The sequence below is a fragment of the Parasteatoda tepidariorum genome, chromosome 8 (assembly GCF_982258835.1).
Source record: "Parasteatoda tepidariorum strain Cologne lab strain chromosome 8, Ptep-v5.0, whole genome shotgun sequence".
Lineage (NCBI taxonomy): Eukaryota > Metazoa > Arthropoda > Arachnida > Araneae > Theridiidae > Parasteatoda > Parasteatoda tepidariorum.
Window position 1 is genome coordinate 92,474,408 of NC_141762.1, and position 15,277 is coordinate 92,489,684.

Sequence of the window (15,277 nt, forward strand, 5' to 3'; positions counted from 1 at the left end):
TTGTATCTCAATTTGTTTAGTATCTCAGTCATTAACAAAATTCTGTAAAATAAAATGGATCTTCCAAATTTTATTCCAAACTTTAACTAAATTCCAACATACTAGGAAGAATCTAAAAAAAAAAAATTGTAACCTACCCTAATATAAACTGCTACCTCCCTTTGAGCATTATATTGTCGAGCCAACATGTGGCCCTCGATTTCTTGAGTTTATTGATGTCACCCTCGGGAGCAAACATTTGACGATATCCATGATGTAAAGGTTGTATGACAAAAACAATTTAATAACAATGTTTTAAGTACGGGTTTTAATTTTTGAGATAAAAAAAATGGTTACTGCAACTTTGAAGTTGAGTTAGTGAAAAGACCAAATGGAGTAATTAAACAAAAGGAAGTAAAAACTAAAAATTACCAAACGACTACTTACTGATAAAAACATGAAAATGAAAGATAAAAGAAATATGTCCGCCTAACCTGAATACAGTATGTAAATTTGCGCATTAAGTAAGTGAGAGAAAACACATTCCTTCTACATTGAAATATAAACAAAATAAATTATAGGAATCACCTCAGATGCACAAAAGAGGAAGTTTACACATACGAGAGGAAGTGAAACTGCATTTTGCTTATCACAGCGGACAAGGTTATCATTCAAAATTATGTCTTGCGTCAAGATAAGGATGTGCCAATTTTTCGAAGCATTTGACTATTCTTCTTTGTTCACGAATTTTGAATTATAATTTTTTAATTTATTTGATGTCATTTATAGAGTAGTATACTTTTTTTCAAAATTGTGTGTGTACAAGAGAGAGAGAGAGAGGGAGCGGAAAAAAAGTTCAATCCTAATATATATATATATATATATATATATGTAGTGCTCGTTCTCGTTCTTTCTCGTAAACTCTTTAGCAGTCGCTTTCATTCTTGAATCATTATTTTGTTGATTCCAATTTTCGCAGTCATTTTTTTATTTTTAATATCCTGTATATAAGGATGACAACATAATGCATTTTCCATGAATTTATTGAATAAAGGATAAGGAAATCTATTTACAAATTATATACAAACGGAGCAGAGGCTCCGGGACACATCTTTACCATTTCATTTCCAAAATATAAGTGTACCTTCTTTAACGTAACATATGTTCATGTCATGTGATCTATATAACCCAGTTGTTAGAGCCGGTGTCTGGAAGATCTTAAGACCAGATGGAGATGAACTAATATCTCAACAGTCTTCATTTTCATGGGAATTTGGTTTCTTTGAGATATTTTATTGCGCGGGTGGATTCATTTTACAAATAAAGATTTCATCGCTATTCAACGGGACTAAATGTATACGCGAAGAGCCAAGTTAAGTATGTGAAAGAGAAATTTAATGTTCTCAGAGACCAGATAAGCTTATTTGCAGATAGATATAATTCTTTTTGAGTTTAGTCTGAAAAGATCCTTTTAATTTTATAAAGCTAGTATTTTAGATACTACATATATATATATATATATATATATATATATATATATATATATATATATATATATATATATATATATATATATATATATATATATATATATGTGTGTGTGTATATATATTCAGCTGTATCCGTGGTTAAAGATTTTTCGACTAACCAATAATCTGCTCAAATATTCAATTAAAAAATTAATATTATTCAACAAATGGTATTCATTTCGATAAAAATCATCGGAAAAAATGTTGTATAAAAAATTTGTCTTTTTATTAATTATAAACATTGAATCACCCAGTACAATACATTATTACCTTATATAAATATTTTCCAAGTGACTGGTTTTTGGGAATAGTGAGGAAAAGTAAACCACTTAAAGTTGTTGATTTTTCTTTAGATATAACGAAAATAAAAAAAGTAAAGTAGTGACAATTAAATTAATTATTAAAGTTGCGACAAATAATATATAAAGGAAATTAACATTAAACAACTAACACTCTAAAATGGAGTCATCTATTTATTATAAGACAATTTATAGTTTGACAGTGATTGTGCAGTAAACATGATTTTACTTTTGACGGTGAACATGATTTTATTTAAATTCGTTTTTGATCGCAAAAAAATGTTCAACTATCATCTTTTTCAACAACATTCTCCAGTAAATCAAGGAGAGCTGAAATCTGTGGATTCAATTCATCTTGGAAAGAGTGACTAGTCTTTTGCTCCAGAATTAGTGACTTTAATTTGGTGACTGTATTTAAGGTTAGAGGCGAAGACCACAATACAATTTCTTTCACATGATTCCAGTCAGCATCAGTTAGTGATTGCTTTAAGATTAAATCCTTTTTAATTCCTTTCTCAGATAGTATAAGTTCGTTTTTGTATCGCTTTACTTCAATGATATTATCAAAAGATGCATTCAAAAGCAAAGTGGCACTTTCAAGAAAACCTTTACTCAGTGCATACTCTATACAATTACGACAAATAAGTCGAAATTCTGCAACGTTTTCTAGAGAAGACAAGTTGTAGTTTATAAATTTTTGTAACACATCCCCTTCTCTTTTTGATACAATGAATGGCATGTCTATGAATCGCTTGAAAAAATAATTATCCTCTCTTCGTAAAAAGTCTGCTTTAAATTGTCGAAATTTCTCTCTCGTCTCGAAATACCAATTCATAAACTGGTCCACGAACTCATAGTTGGACATAAATATTAATGCCAAATACATAACATATCGAGACCGTATAGCTTTCTTAAATGTTTCAATTCGCACATATTGATAAGCCCATCTCAAGAAAGATTCAACTGCTTGGATGTTGCCATCGCATATCCACTCAATACAAATATGCCAATCGCTAAGTCGACTAAGCCACGATATTATCATCTCGTTGCAAGTGATTTTATAGGGATAACATTCTAGTGGCAAGGTAGATTTTGATAATAAGAGGTGGAATGAATTCAGATTGCTTGAATAAATTGCACGCTTAAATTCAGGCTGACCAAACATAAAGCAGATAAATAGTTTAATCTCTTCTTTGGAAGCATCATTAAATATCCTAACAGCCATGTCTAGATTTTCTAATTCCAGCAAACGCAACAACACTACGCCGCAAAATTCATATTTCAAAAATGATCGTCTTAGTCTTAAAGGACTGGCACTCCATATTTCCTTAAAAATCATCATTTCATTTCCCATTTTATTTCCATTAAGACTAATATTCAGCATTATACCCGAATAAATGTCTTCTTGAAGTAAATCCAATAGCTCCAAAATAGTGGACAGGAATATTCTTTGATATGGCCAACTTTGGAACAAAAGCTTTAATACTCGAGAATGATTCCGAAAAAATTCGGTTATTTGATTTTTACGATTGACATGAGATAATAGAAAACATAAAACATCTAAAATTTCTGAAGAATCCTGATAAGGTATATCACTTAGAACTCTCATACGCTGAGAAGTTTGCAAAAGCCACTTACTCAAATGATCGTTTTTCTCCTGCTCCGACAATTTTTTCCAAAAATACTTTAGGGCAACTATGTTGCCAATTCGAATCGATACAGCAATCATATTTACATCAATACTAAAGTTATTGTCGTATATGTTTTCATAATCTATGAGTCTAGTTAAAAAACTCCCTAAATTATTGTCGAGGACACATGTCCAATATGTTATCAAATAATCCCTGCGCATTCTAAAGCTGTTTCTAAATTGTTCTGGAATTTTCTCCCACAAAATTGAAGCATATTCCCCTAAACAGTGAGAGCAGGCTATCTCATACAAATCACAAATATCTAAGCTTCTTAAGCTTCCATTATCGAATAGTTCCTTAAGGGATTTCACTTTGTCAACAGTCCCCTCAACTGTCCAATAAATTGTACCATGCTTCATGTAATACTCACAGAGATTTCTTTGATATCCTGTCCATCTACAGTAACTACGAAGCGCTTTCGACAACTGCAACTTAATGGGTCGAATAACGTATGAGACTTCAGTCTTCAGCGATGAGGGCAAAGAGTTATCGGACAATTTGTTTAATATTCTTCTATCCAACTCAGCATTATCTCCGCTATAGTTTGAGAAAGAAGATAAGAAAGAAGATGTCATTTCATTCCTTATATCAGGAGCCGTCCATAGCCCAATTGCAAACGACACTACTGCCATACGCTTCAGGGAAGGAGGTTCAGAAAAATTGTAGCTTCTAGACCTCTCTCTATCTGCAAAATACAATTTTTAAATTTAGTTCTGAAATAAAGATTCGAATAGAAAGAAAGAACATAATGCATACATAATTTATCACGATCCAAAGTCATATATTTAATCTACTGGTTAAGAAGAAATCAAGTATTGCTTACGATACTCAGGCTATTTCTAATGCAATTTAGTTACTATTTTATGATTTTCTTTCTTTTTTTGCTTTAAAACGCAAATTCGTATACTGTTTTTTAAATTAAGATATTTTTAACAAATCAGTTACTGAATACATTTCTGAATACCAATTATTAACTACTTCTTTGCGGTATCGCGCAGTGGCAATTTCGTGTAGTGCAATCAACTGGTAATTGCAGGTGGCTAGCATAAAATATGAGTGGTCGTATATTGATATACGTAAGATATACAGTATCATTGAGTCTATATTTTGCTTGAACTTGCAGTATGATGAAAGATTTCAGTTTTTAGCTATGGACATTACATAAAAAGTGATACGCATTAAGAAATTTTATTAGTCGTATTTAGTTATACTAAATGCTATTAATAATTTAAAAAAAAAAAAGAAATTGAAGTCAATGAACTATGCACATTTGTGTTCAGAAGTACATAATTTTCGTACGAAATTCAGAGAAAATACGTTTTAGTGTCTGATTTCGTTACTATAAATATAGACTGCACAAATTGATTAGCATATTTAAGTTCATTCCCTTGAACTATTAAAAAGTTATTCAGTGTGATTCGTTTTACCTTCTTTTTTACGAACTGCATAGTACGTAAGGAAAAAAAGAAAAAAAACCTGAATAACTTTCTCTCAAATGGTCGGATTTTCACGAACTAAGTTTTCAATCTTGGTTTCTAGGGGTAATCTCAAACATGAATAAACATAATTTTTTTTTTACATATTTGCATTCTTGACCTGTAAAATATAGGGGGTAGCTCCGATCTGGAAATTGTGACCCTAATAGTTAGGCCTGGAGAGTGGGTGAAATTTTGGTCCCCTTAATGTTAATTTATCTTGTTGTGTTTCTAGTCATATCTTAATAATTAAATGAGCAATTTATATAAAAAAAAAACTTGCACTCCCTTATAAAATCCATCTACCGAAAGATTATTTCACTAAAACTATAATTTTTAATAATTATTTATTAATTAATTTAATTGTGGATGAAAAAATTGTGGTGTGGATGAATTATGAGGTATAAATTTTTTTTATATTATATAACCCCACGTATTTTGCTATAGCAAAATTAAAGTTCAAACTGTCTTTATTTAGTAGAAGCCGAGATAAATTAAAATTAATTACTTTTTAAAAAAATGATTTGGTGACAATGTAGAAATATTTAAATGGGGAGATTAATATTTAAATGTGGTTAACGCACGCATGCGTAGCGTAAAGTTTAATTCATATTTTTTCCGCTAAGAGCCGAATGCTAATTTTTTTTAAATTATGAAATACGATGCTTATTTTTTAAGTCATCTGAAAATTTCCTCATAATTTAGCAAAGACATTCGAATGAAACATTATATTTAACGAATGTTGAGTTTTATAAAATCATGTTTCTGATAAAATGAGGTTATACATCTGCTTGCTTTTAAAAGAAATTTCTAATAAGTTCATTGAATAATTGATACAATTTTAATATACATAAGTATAAATTGATATGGAATAAAATATTTAATAATTATCAAGCAATTGCAACTTAAATGAAAATAAAAGAGCTATAAAACGTATCGTTATATCGGATAAAAATGTAATATCATTGAAAATTATGTTTAATCGTATTTTGATATTCCATGTTTCTACTAAGGAAATAGAATTGCGGAATCATGCCAAGATTTTTAAACATCTCAAAGTTTCTCAGCATGTTATATATCGTCTTAATCTTAAAATAAAATTTTTAATAACTGGGCAGAGCGTTTCTCACACGACCATTTTACCAAATAATTAATTATATTTCTTCCTTTTTCAAAACTTTATTTTATACGCTACCACGTAGATCACTTTTTCAATAATATACTATTTTTTTAATATTTTAATTCAGGTTTTATTTTAAGTGAAATGCTGTTTTTAAATTATCATCAACCTCTTAATAAAAGAAAGCTAAGAATTGTGAGTAATCAAACTTGTTACGAAATTTAAAAACATCCTGCTGCATTTAAATTACTCGATGCGCAACAGTAGATTTTTTTTTTTTTTTGCATACTATTTTTCCAAAAAATGAAGGAAAATTATTGACATACATATTACATATATATATATATATATATATATATATATATATATATATATATATATATATATATATATATATATATAAAAGTAAAGTCTAGTTTTTAAATACATGATACATTCATAAATTTCTTTTTTTTTTTTATTTTATTTTACTCTTCTTACTAGTGATTTTTCTAGTTCTTTTTATTAAAACTCTTATTATCGATGGTTATCTCTTCTAATATTATTATTTTTAAGAACTATCATCTCTAATTATATAAAAAAAATAACATAGCTAAATTGAAGTGATAAATTTTAGAAATTACGTTTAAGTATTCAAATTATTAATAAAATTGAGCTTTAAATTTTATATACAGTGTGCAATCTAGAAAAACTGCACGCTGGACGCCTCTTGATCTAAGGTTTATAGACAGTAGTGTAGATAATAAACCCGCATCCACCGAGTTGCGGGAGGGGGAGTATGATCCAGAAAGGTTATTATTATTAATTGTTATTGTTAATTTACGTCACACTAGAGCTGCACAATGGGCTATTGGCGACGGTCTGGGAAACATCCCTGAGGATGATCCGAAGACATGCCATCACAATTTTGATCCTCTGCGGAGGGGATGGCACCCCCGCTTCGGTGGCCCGACGACCTGCGAGCGAAGTCGAGCACTTTACGGTACCACAGTTTAACGAGGGCCAATACCGCACACCCTCGGACCCTACGCAGACTGATCCAAGTGGTCACCCACCCGCACCCTGACCGCAGCCAGTGATGCATGACTTCGGTGATCTGCTGGGAACCGTGTCTTAACGATCAGTCCACTGAAGGGAAGATCCGGAAAGGATATACAACTATGATTGGAGTGTCCAATTTGCGGCCCACGGTAGCACCAGAATATAATACGAAAAATTATAAATTTTTTTTGGAAAGTAAAAAAAGTATTGGAATTTTTGCACTGCCAAATCTAATTCAATGCAGTTTTTCGATCGCTTTTTTCAGTGGTTATCACAACAAATTTCTGACGAACGAAATTTTAAAAATCCCAATATTTTTATTTCGACAAAATTATGATGCGTGAATTTCAAATTTTAGTTATCACTTTTAAAGCTCTTTATTTATGACCAGTAAATCACAATCGAGAGGTAAGAAAATAATCTTGCCTTTTGTAATAGGGGAAACAGGAGAAGGGAAAGAGTGAGTTAAGTATAAAAAATAAGATTTTTATCTGCATTGGAACACTTCAAAAATTGATTCAATTGAGGATCTATTTATTTATAAACATGTTATACTTAAAAAGAAACTTCTAGGCATCTTTGGAAAATATTTAACATCTCTATTGTAAGCAAAATTTGTTTAAAATTTTCTTTCTCATGTTTCTTTCTTTCTTTTAATAATTATTTTCATTGCTTGTTAACTTTTTTTTCTTTCGCTTTTGAACATGGCATAATTCAAAAGTTGAAAGATAATATTCGAAGTTATATATTACTTGTTTAACATATAAAATATTTTTGCCAGATTTAATTATACTTTAAACAAATAAACACATTGATATTCACTTCGAAAATACGCAGAATTGTTATTAATTAAACTTTTGGGCTTCAAAAAAATACAAAAATTTGCAACTTCAAGGAAAGAAATCGAACTTCAATACCTATTTGATGTATAGTATATTTTTCATATTTCAGCTTACTTTAATACATTATTTTTCAAAACGAAATTTTATTTTTCACATTGTATAATTACACATTTACAAGTTGAAATGATGAATCGTATTTTACGTAAAAATTTGAGTTTATTTCGTTGAAAGAGAGGATTTTTCGAAACTTTTATAATAAAAGCTTTCTTAAAGTAACAAAATTCATTAATTTTGAATCCAAACCTGAAGACAAGGGAATTCCTGGATAAAGTATTTGGAGAAATTTGCCTTCGAGAAGGATTTTTTGGTGGAACTAACCTGCATTTGCGTTACATGACTTGGAAAACCACGAAAACCATCCAAGGTTAGTCTGACGACAAGGGGACTTTAATCCATGATCCGTCTACCACTGAGGATATTTTACGTCAACACTGTGATCAGTGCAAGCCGGATGAAGAATTCATATCGACCAGGCAGTGCTGGGATTCGAACCCAGTTCTCCTCATTGGAAAGCGAATGTTCTATCCTCTAAGCCACCGTGACTCAGAATTCACATATTAGGCATTTGCACACGTGTGTGCAATGCGTTTTCGGGACCGTTCACTTTTAATGTGAAGCAATTTTTGTAGTTTTGCACGAAATCTTAGTAATTACTTAATCTTTATTTTTATTAACTTGGTAAAAAAAATTATTAATTATTTTCCTATATAAATAGGTACAGTTTGGTCCAAATTTCATAAATTTATATTTTTAGTTTTATGATAAAAAATTCCGTGTTAAAATACAATTTTTTTAAAATTTCTTTAATAATCTTCTTCTCTTTTCATTAAATTTTTTCTATTACTTATTTTCCTTTCTGAAAAAAATAAGCATAGTTTAATAATGAATTAACAATTTTTATTTTAAAATTGTAATGAATATGAAGAATCTGCTCATAATCTGCTGAATATGAAGAAAAAAAATATATGGTATGAAACTTTATTAAACCATCTGTCATTCATGAGCTACTCACTAAAATTAGTTCAATTTTTTAAAAGTACCCTATATTAAATGATTGCAAATACAAACATCCATATATTGATACTTCAATAACTTCAAATATTAATGTTTCTATCATCATTACTCTAAATTTTATGTAATTATCTATTAATATTTAAAATGCAAATATTTTTTTGAAAATTTGGAAAAAAAAACAATATTTAATTAAAAAAATTTAGGCTCATTTCTTAAATTATATTTACTTAATATTTTTCTGATAAGTTATGTAAACATAAATTCTGCATAATTGATATTAATTAAAAATGCCTCAAGCATTTTGTCTACGAGACATCCTTAGTAATGGCACTTACCATTATTTAGTATGTAAAATATATACTATTTTTATTTGCGAAGAATACAATGGATTAACAGTAATTCTAGGCATAATTATTGTAAAAGGTTCGTTAAATTCAATGCAAACATTAAGTTGGTATAGGACACTTCAACAGTTTTTTAATCTATCATAAAATTAAGTTTAAATTGTTCTAAGTATAAAACTGATCTTTAACTTAAGTATAACACTCTTAAGGAGACAATTAATTCTTATAGTTTAAAAAATTTATAAATTTTATTATGATTTCCAATTTTAGGTTTTTTTTATTTTCACTTTTATATTAATGATGAGTAACTATCTAATATATATAATTCTCTTACGTGGCTCCCAAATTTTGCTGTATTTCTCTTCTGCCAGTGGCAACGTTTGCTTTGTTTTGTTTACGTTACTATTTCTCTTACACGGCGAATCGACCAGTGATTGCCGCTAAAAATGTCACATGCCAAATCTAGCTGAGATGGCTCAACATACATTTCAAAAACGGAAACTGAAATAACCAGAGAGCATCAGCTGCGGCAATCTCATACTATTAAGCTAGACAGAAGTGAGTAGTCTTTGTCGATAGATCTCTATTTTAGCATTTTGTCGAAAGCGCTTTTTTTCACGAATTTATATATTACGATTTTATTTGATGATTTTTTATTTATATCATGAATTATACTGTAGCACATTTCTAATAAGTTTAGCAAATTACATGTCATTTATTTGAATTCAAATTTATTTTAATGACTAAGTATTTACTAAAAAGATGCAATTAAAAAAAAAAGTTTTTATATGAATTTGATTGATTGTTTTGAATTCTTAGAATTTTGTGCATTTGCATTGTACCTAAGTTGCAATGTACCGAGCGAAATGAGCTTGGCTTACGAAGCAAACCATATAAGATTGCGTAGCAATTTTCGGGAGTTGGCGAGCGTTAGCGAGCAGGGGTGACTAGTAACTAAAAGTAGTAACTAACCCACTAGTAACTAAAAAATCAATACTAACTTAAACTTGATGGATTAACTTTTTTTGCTCAATATTTGCTGAAAATAACTTCTTTTTTTTTACATCTTTCATTTTTCCTCTTTAGTTTGATAGAAACTACTTTAGTTTTGTTTTTTTTTTTCATTATCAAAGAAATCGTCATGAAGCCTTTCAAGTTGTTTTCCTGGAGAAAAGGATTCTGTCCCCTATATAAAATCCCTCTATGGATACAGTACCCTCCCCCTACAAACGGACCCTCGGTGCCACAGGCGCACATCACTAATTACCTTTTAGGTCTGAAATGGGTTAGGTGAAAAGAATGAGACACCATTTAGCTTTGAATTTTTATTTAGGAGTGCTTTCAGCGCGAAGAACGCACCTCTACTTTTTTTAGTAGCTCTTTTACTAGCACCTCTAGCTAGCGTTTGGTTTTGGTAGAATCGAGATCTTATTATGCTACTGAATTGGTATCTATATATTAATAGGCTAGCAATATTTTGTCTCGCTAAAAACTCCCAAACTACGCAACAGAATTAAACAAATAAAGTGTCGTTTTAAAGGTATTGTTATGTAGATGTGCAATAAGGTCTTAAATTATGAAAATTTCCTTTAATTAATTAATAAAATTAATAATTTAGTTTCAACCAATGAGAATTCAACAAATGATTTTCGGGTGGTTCGCATAAGCATTGTTTCCGTAAGCATCGTTTGATTTAAAGCATTTCTGAATTAATAGATTGATAAACAAAAATAAGAGTGGATAAAAAAAAAAACGGAACTGAATTTCTTAAAAAAAGAATTCAATATCTTTAGTTCCTTTGATAAATTTTTAGTTTCATGATAAATTTTTTGTTTCGTTACAATAGAATGACAATGGCATCGTGCGAATATTCAAACCAAAACAAACGTGCGATTATTCAAACCAAAACAAACTTTCAACAAACAATTATTTTGATTTGAGATTTAAAACGATATCTTAGTTATTTAGTTCTATTTTTATTTATTTAGTGCCTGCTGCCTAAATAAAATGCCTGCTATCAGGCGTCGAAATATCTCTGGCAGACGTCAGAGAAATGAATGGCGGAATTCTAAACGGGAAAGCATTTCTTATTGAGATATATTCTCTGCTACAGCTCCAAATTTCTCAGCTACATGAAGAAAAGATAATCAAATTGTGAAGGGGGCAGAGAAGTGTATAAATTTCATTAAGTAATTGATTTCAATATCTGGCATTTTTATTTAAAAATTTAAATTTGTTAAAATGTTTTTATAAGATTGCGAAGCAATATGCAATGGAACTGCGAAGCAGTTCTGGGGGTTGGCGAGCGTAGCGAGCAGGGGGCGGAGCCCCCTAGTCTAATATTATTAGCAGTAGTTGTACCACATTTTCTTATTACATATAGTAACCATCAGTACTAGTGTACTGATATTTTGGTATCAGTATACATCACTAACACCTAACACCTGGTATACATCACTAACAAAATATACGCATTTGTTTTTTAAACTAATTAGTTAATTATAAATTTACGTCACAAATTATAATTCATTCCGGTAATTAATAAAAGTTCTGAGGATTCATGGGGCATTTGATTAAAAATTCTTTTATGTCATAAAAGAAATTAAATGTATCTTTAATTTGATTGGTAACAGGAAAAGGTAAGATATAAATGCATAACACGAGCAACGTGATAGCATAAAAATATATAAATAACATAACGTGTTGCTTTTATACTCTTCCAATGTAACCATGCGTTCTGAGAAAAAAAAAACATATTTTAATACTTACACACCTGCATAAGCTATTTTATTCAAAATAAATATTAAATTTAAATGTTGAGTTCTCTTCTCAAGTACTGGAAGCATAAGATAACTGCGTCGAAAGTTTAACAAAAAATAAAAATGTTTTATTAAAAAACTACGCACGGATGATGTTTCAGGATTGAAAAAATTGTTTTAGGCATTTAGTTATTTAAACAGCAAAGAAAAAAAAATCGAAAGGCTGTAAAATATGCAATAATAATTGCTCTTAAGTAATAAATTTTTATATTTTCCAAAAAAGCATGTTTTGCAAAAAGAAAAAATGCCCTTAAAAATAGCAATTAATAAAAATAAAAGATAAGCTAGAGCAATTTGTGCAACAATTATTCTTTTTTGAAAAAAAGTTTTGAAGTTTTTAAAAAAGTGCCTAAAACTAGATTTTCTAGAGAAATGTTTTTATTTTATTTTCCTAAACTCGTCGCAATCGCTGATATATTCAAACCTTGATGATGGAAATGTTATTAAATCCACAAATCAAGAATTATAAACTATTTACATTATAATTCTTATGAAATTGGACTTATATCTTTTTTATGTGATATTCTAAAATATCATTTTTGACTTTAGGTTCATATCCAATAATTAAAGGCAATCAAGTAGTTTGCTTTTTACCGCTTATTAAAAAATTGAAATATTATTATAATATATTTACTTTCAGTGCAATTAATCTAATTGTATTTCTTACAATTTTTTGAAACCTAGTAGCAATGGCTGATATATAAAAATATTGATGGCGTGTGTGAATAAATCATCAAATGCAGATTTGCAATGTATTCATAGACCATTAAAAGATTAATTGGCATTCCCGATTGCAATAAAGCAATGATTTATTTTACCAAAATTTGTTGCAAATAATAAAAATTATATATATATATATATATATATATATATATATATATATATATATATATATATATATATATATATATATATATATATATATATATATATATATATATATATATATATATATATATATATATATATATATATATATATATATATATATATATATATATATATATATATATATATATATACATCTTAGTGTTCACACATATAACTTTAAAGGTTATTTTATTTAATTTTATTTCCAAAAATAAATTTTCACATTAAAAATTATTTATTAGTTTTTTATTATAATTCAGTTAACTATTTATGGAGTGGGTGTAAGTACTTACCATAATATCCAATAGGATTACACCTACTCATAATTTTAAACTCCTACTCACTTTCGTCTGAATACACTAAACTATATTTCTGTTTTTGAGGAACCTTGCATTCATAGGACTAACCCCCATACATTCCAGAGCAGTTCATTCTTAAGTGCATATGTTGCCCATTCATCAATGTCGAATGCGAATTGTTCACTTCCTTGAATAACCACACCTGGCTCTCAAGTGAATCGTTTCTTATCTACTTTTTCCATCGCTGCATTCTAAAACAACAATACCTGCTTACTAGTAAATTCACATTCAGTTTGATTACTTTTGAGAAATGGACGCTGTAACTGAGAAGAATCTTTTTATGGCAAATTTTGAGAAAATAAATTATTATTAGACTGTGTTGATATCTAATGCTATGGCGGCTATTGATTTGCGAAGAGTAAAAACATTCAACACACGCAATGAGAGAATATATGTGTTATTTAGCTTTTATCTTAAGCTTCAATTGTACATTTTATTTTGCACTTATGTTATTTTAAAAATATTTGGTGTACTACTTTAACTAGTTTTCATTTAATGTATTTCGTTGCTATAGAGACCATTGGTTTTAAATTTTTACCAAAAACATTAAACATTCCAGCAACATCCCATTGCGTGTTATAGAATGTCAAAAAGGTTGAAGCTTCACAATTTTTAGACAAACACCAAAATAGCGGCAATGCGTTCAGCACTGCGTATCGACCACCTTTACTTCACAACCAAACTTGTACCCATCGTTTTGAAGCTGTGTAGACTTTTAATTGCTGCCGGAGATTGAACCCAGACTTTGATAATGACAGCTTAGTGCTTTAACCAGTCTACTATCGGTTTTCAAATTTTTACTAAAGTTGATATTTTAATTTTTTTCTCAAAACCACTAAATAAGTACATGAATAAGTGAGTCAGTTCATTTCGCAACACCGAATAAAAATAACGATAGATAAAATTAATTTATAAATAAAATTAATTTATAAATGAAATAAATTAATATATAAAATTATGTAAGATCAGTATAGTGTAGTGAAGAAGTAGAACCCACATATTTGCCCTAAGTATAGATAAACTCCTTGAGAAGGCTTTCATTTAAAGAATCAATTTCTTAAAAAGTGAATTTCTTATAAAGAAAATAATAATTTCCTTTCTGTTTTGAAAAGTTTAAATAATTTTTCCTACGTTACTTGTATCATTAAAATAAATAAAAGTGTATGGAAGAAATCAATTTTTTAAAACTTAATTCTGAAATAGATCATTAATATTATTTTTTCCAGCATTTAGTTTAGAGTAACCAACTTTTAGAAACATTTTCAACAATACTTAATATTGAAGCTTTTTCAACAATAAACTAATAGAGTTATATAAAATATTTTATGCGTTATATTAATTAAACAATGGTTCACATTGTTGCAAAAGATGCATCTGTTAAAAAAGTGTTTTTACTCATTCTTGTTTGAGATTTCTCAAATGCTGGTTGTTTATTGTGAAATTAAAAAGTGAGAATTATGGATAAAAGCGATTTATATCGTTTTGCTCTTTTGAATCATTGGAGAAAGGAAAGGGAAAAGTATCCCCGACCTAATCGTAAGTATAAAAACATACTTCTCAATATTTTTTTTAAAATTTTAATTATTTATTCATATGGACCTAGAATATTTTTAAAAAGATATGAAACTTCCTTACAGTGATCAAAATTTTTCCCTGAAACCTACATTTAATGAAGATTGAGAAAATTTCGTAAGCATTAAAAAAAATTGACAAAAAATGTTTGAGCATATTTTATAAATCATACTTTTGTCTTAAATTGAAAAAACAACTTTATGGATAATTAAATAAAACTTCTCTTTTTAAAATGGGTGATCCAATTTAACTTTTGGTGCACC

The 15,277-nt window shown here is 28.8% G+C and overlaps 1 protein-coding gene across 1 annotated transcript; it reads right to left on the minus strand.

The window, feature by feature from the left end:
- Nucleotides 1-1,968: 1,968 nt before the first annotated feature.
- Nucleotides 1,969-13,597, minus strand: LOC107450614 (uncharacterized). The gene is made up of 2 exons (XM_043055024.3): nucleotides 13,377-13,597; nucleotides 1,969-4,183 (listed from the first exon to the last, which is right to left on the minus strand). The coding sequence occupies exons 1-2, from the start codon at nucleotides 13,405-13,407 to the stop codon at nucleotides 2,091-2,093; spliced, it is 2,124 nt and encodes a 707-aa protein (XP_042910958.2). The 5' UTR covers nucleotides 13,408-13,597; the 3' UTR covers nucleotides 1,969-2,090.
- Between the last annotated feature and the right edge of the window lie 1,680 nt (nucleotides 13,598-15,277).

Excerpts from the sequence above, each read along its gene's own strand:
- LOC107450614 (XM_043055024.3), bottom strand. The coding sequence starts at position 13,407 with ATGAGTAGGTGTAATCCTATTGGATATTATG. Across the intron at positions 4,184-13,376 it reads TAATCCTATTGGATATTATG|ATAGAGAGAGGTCTAGAAGC; the intron begins GTAAGTACTTAC and ends TGTATTTTGCAG.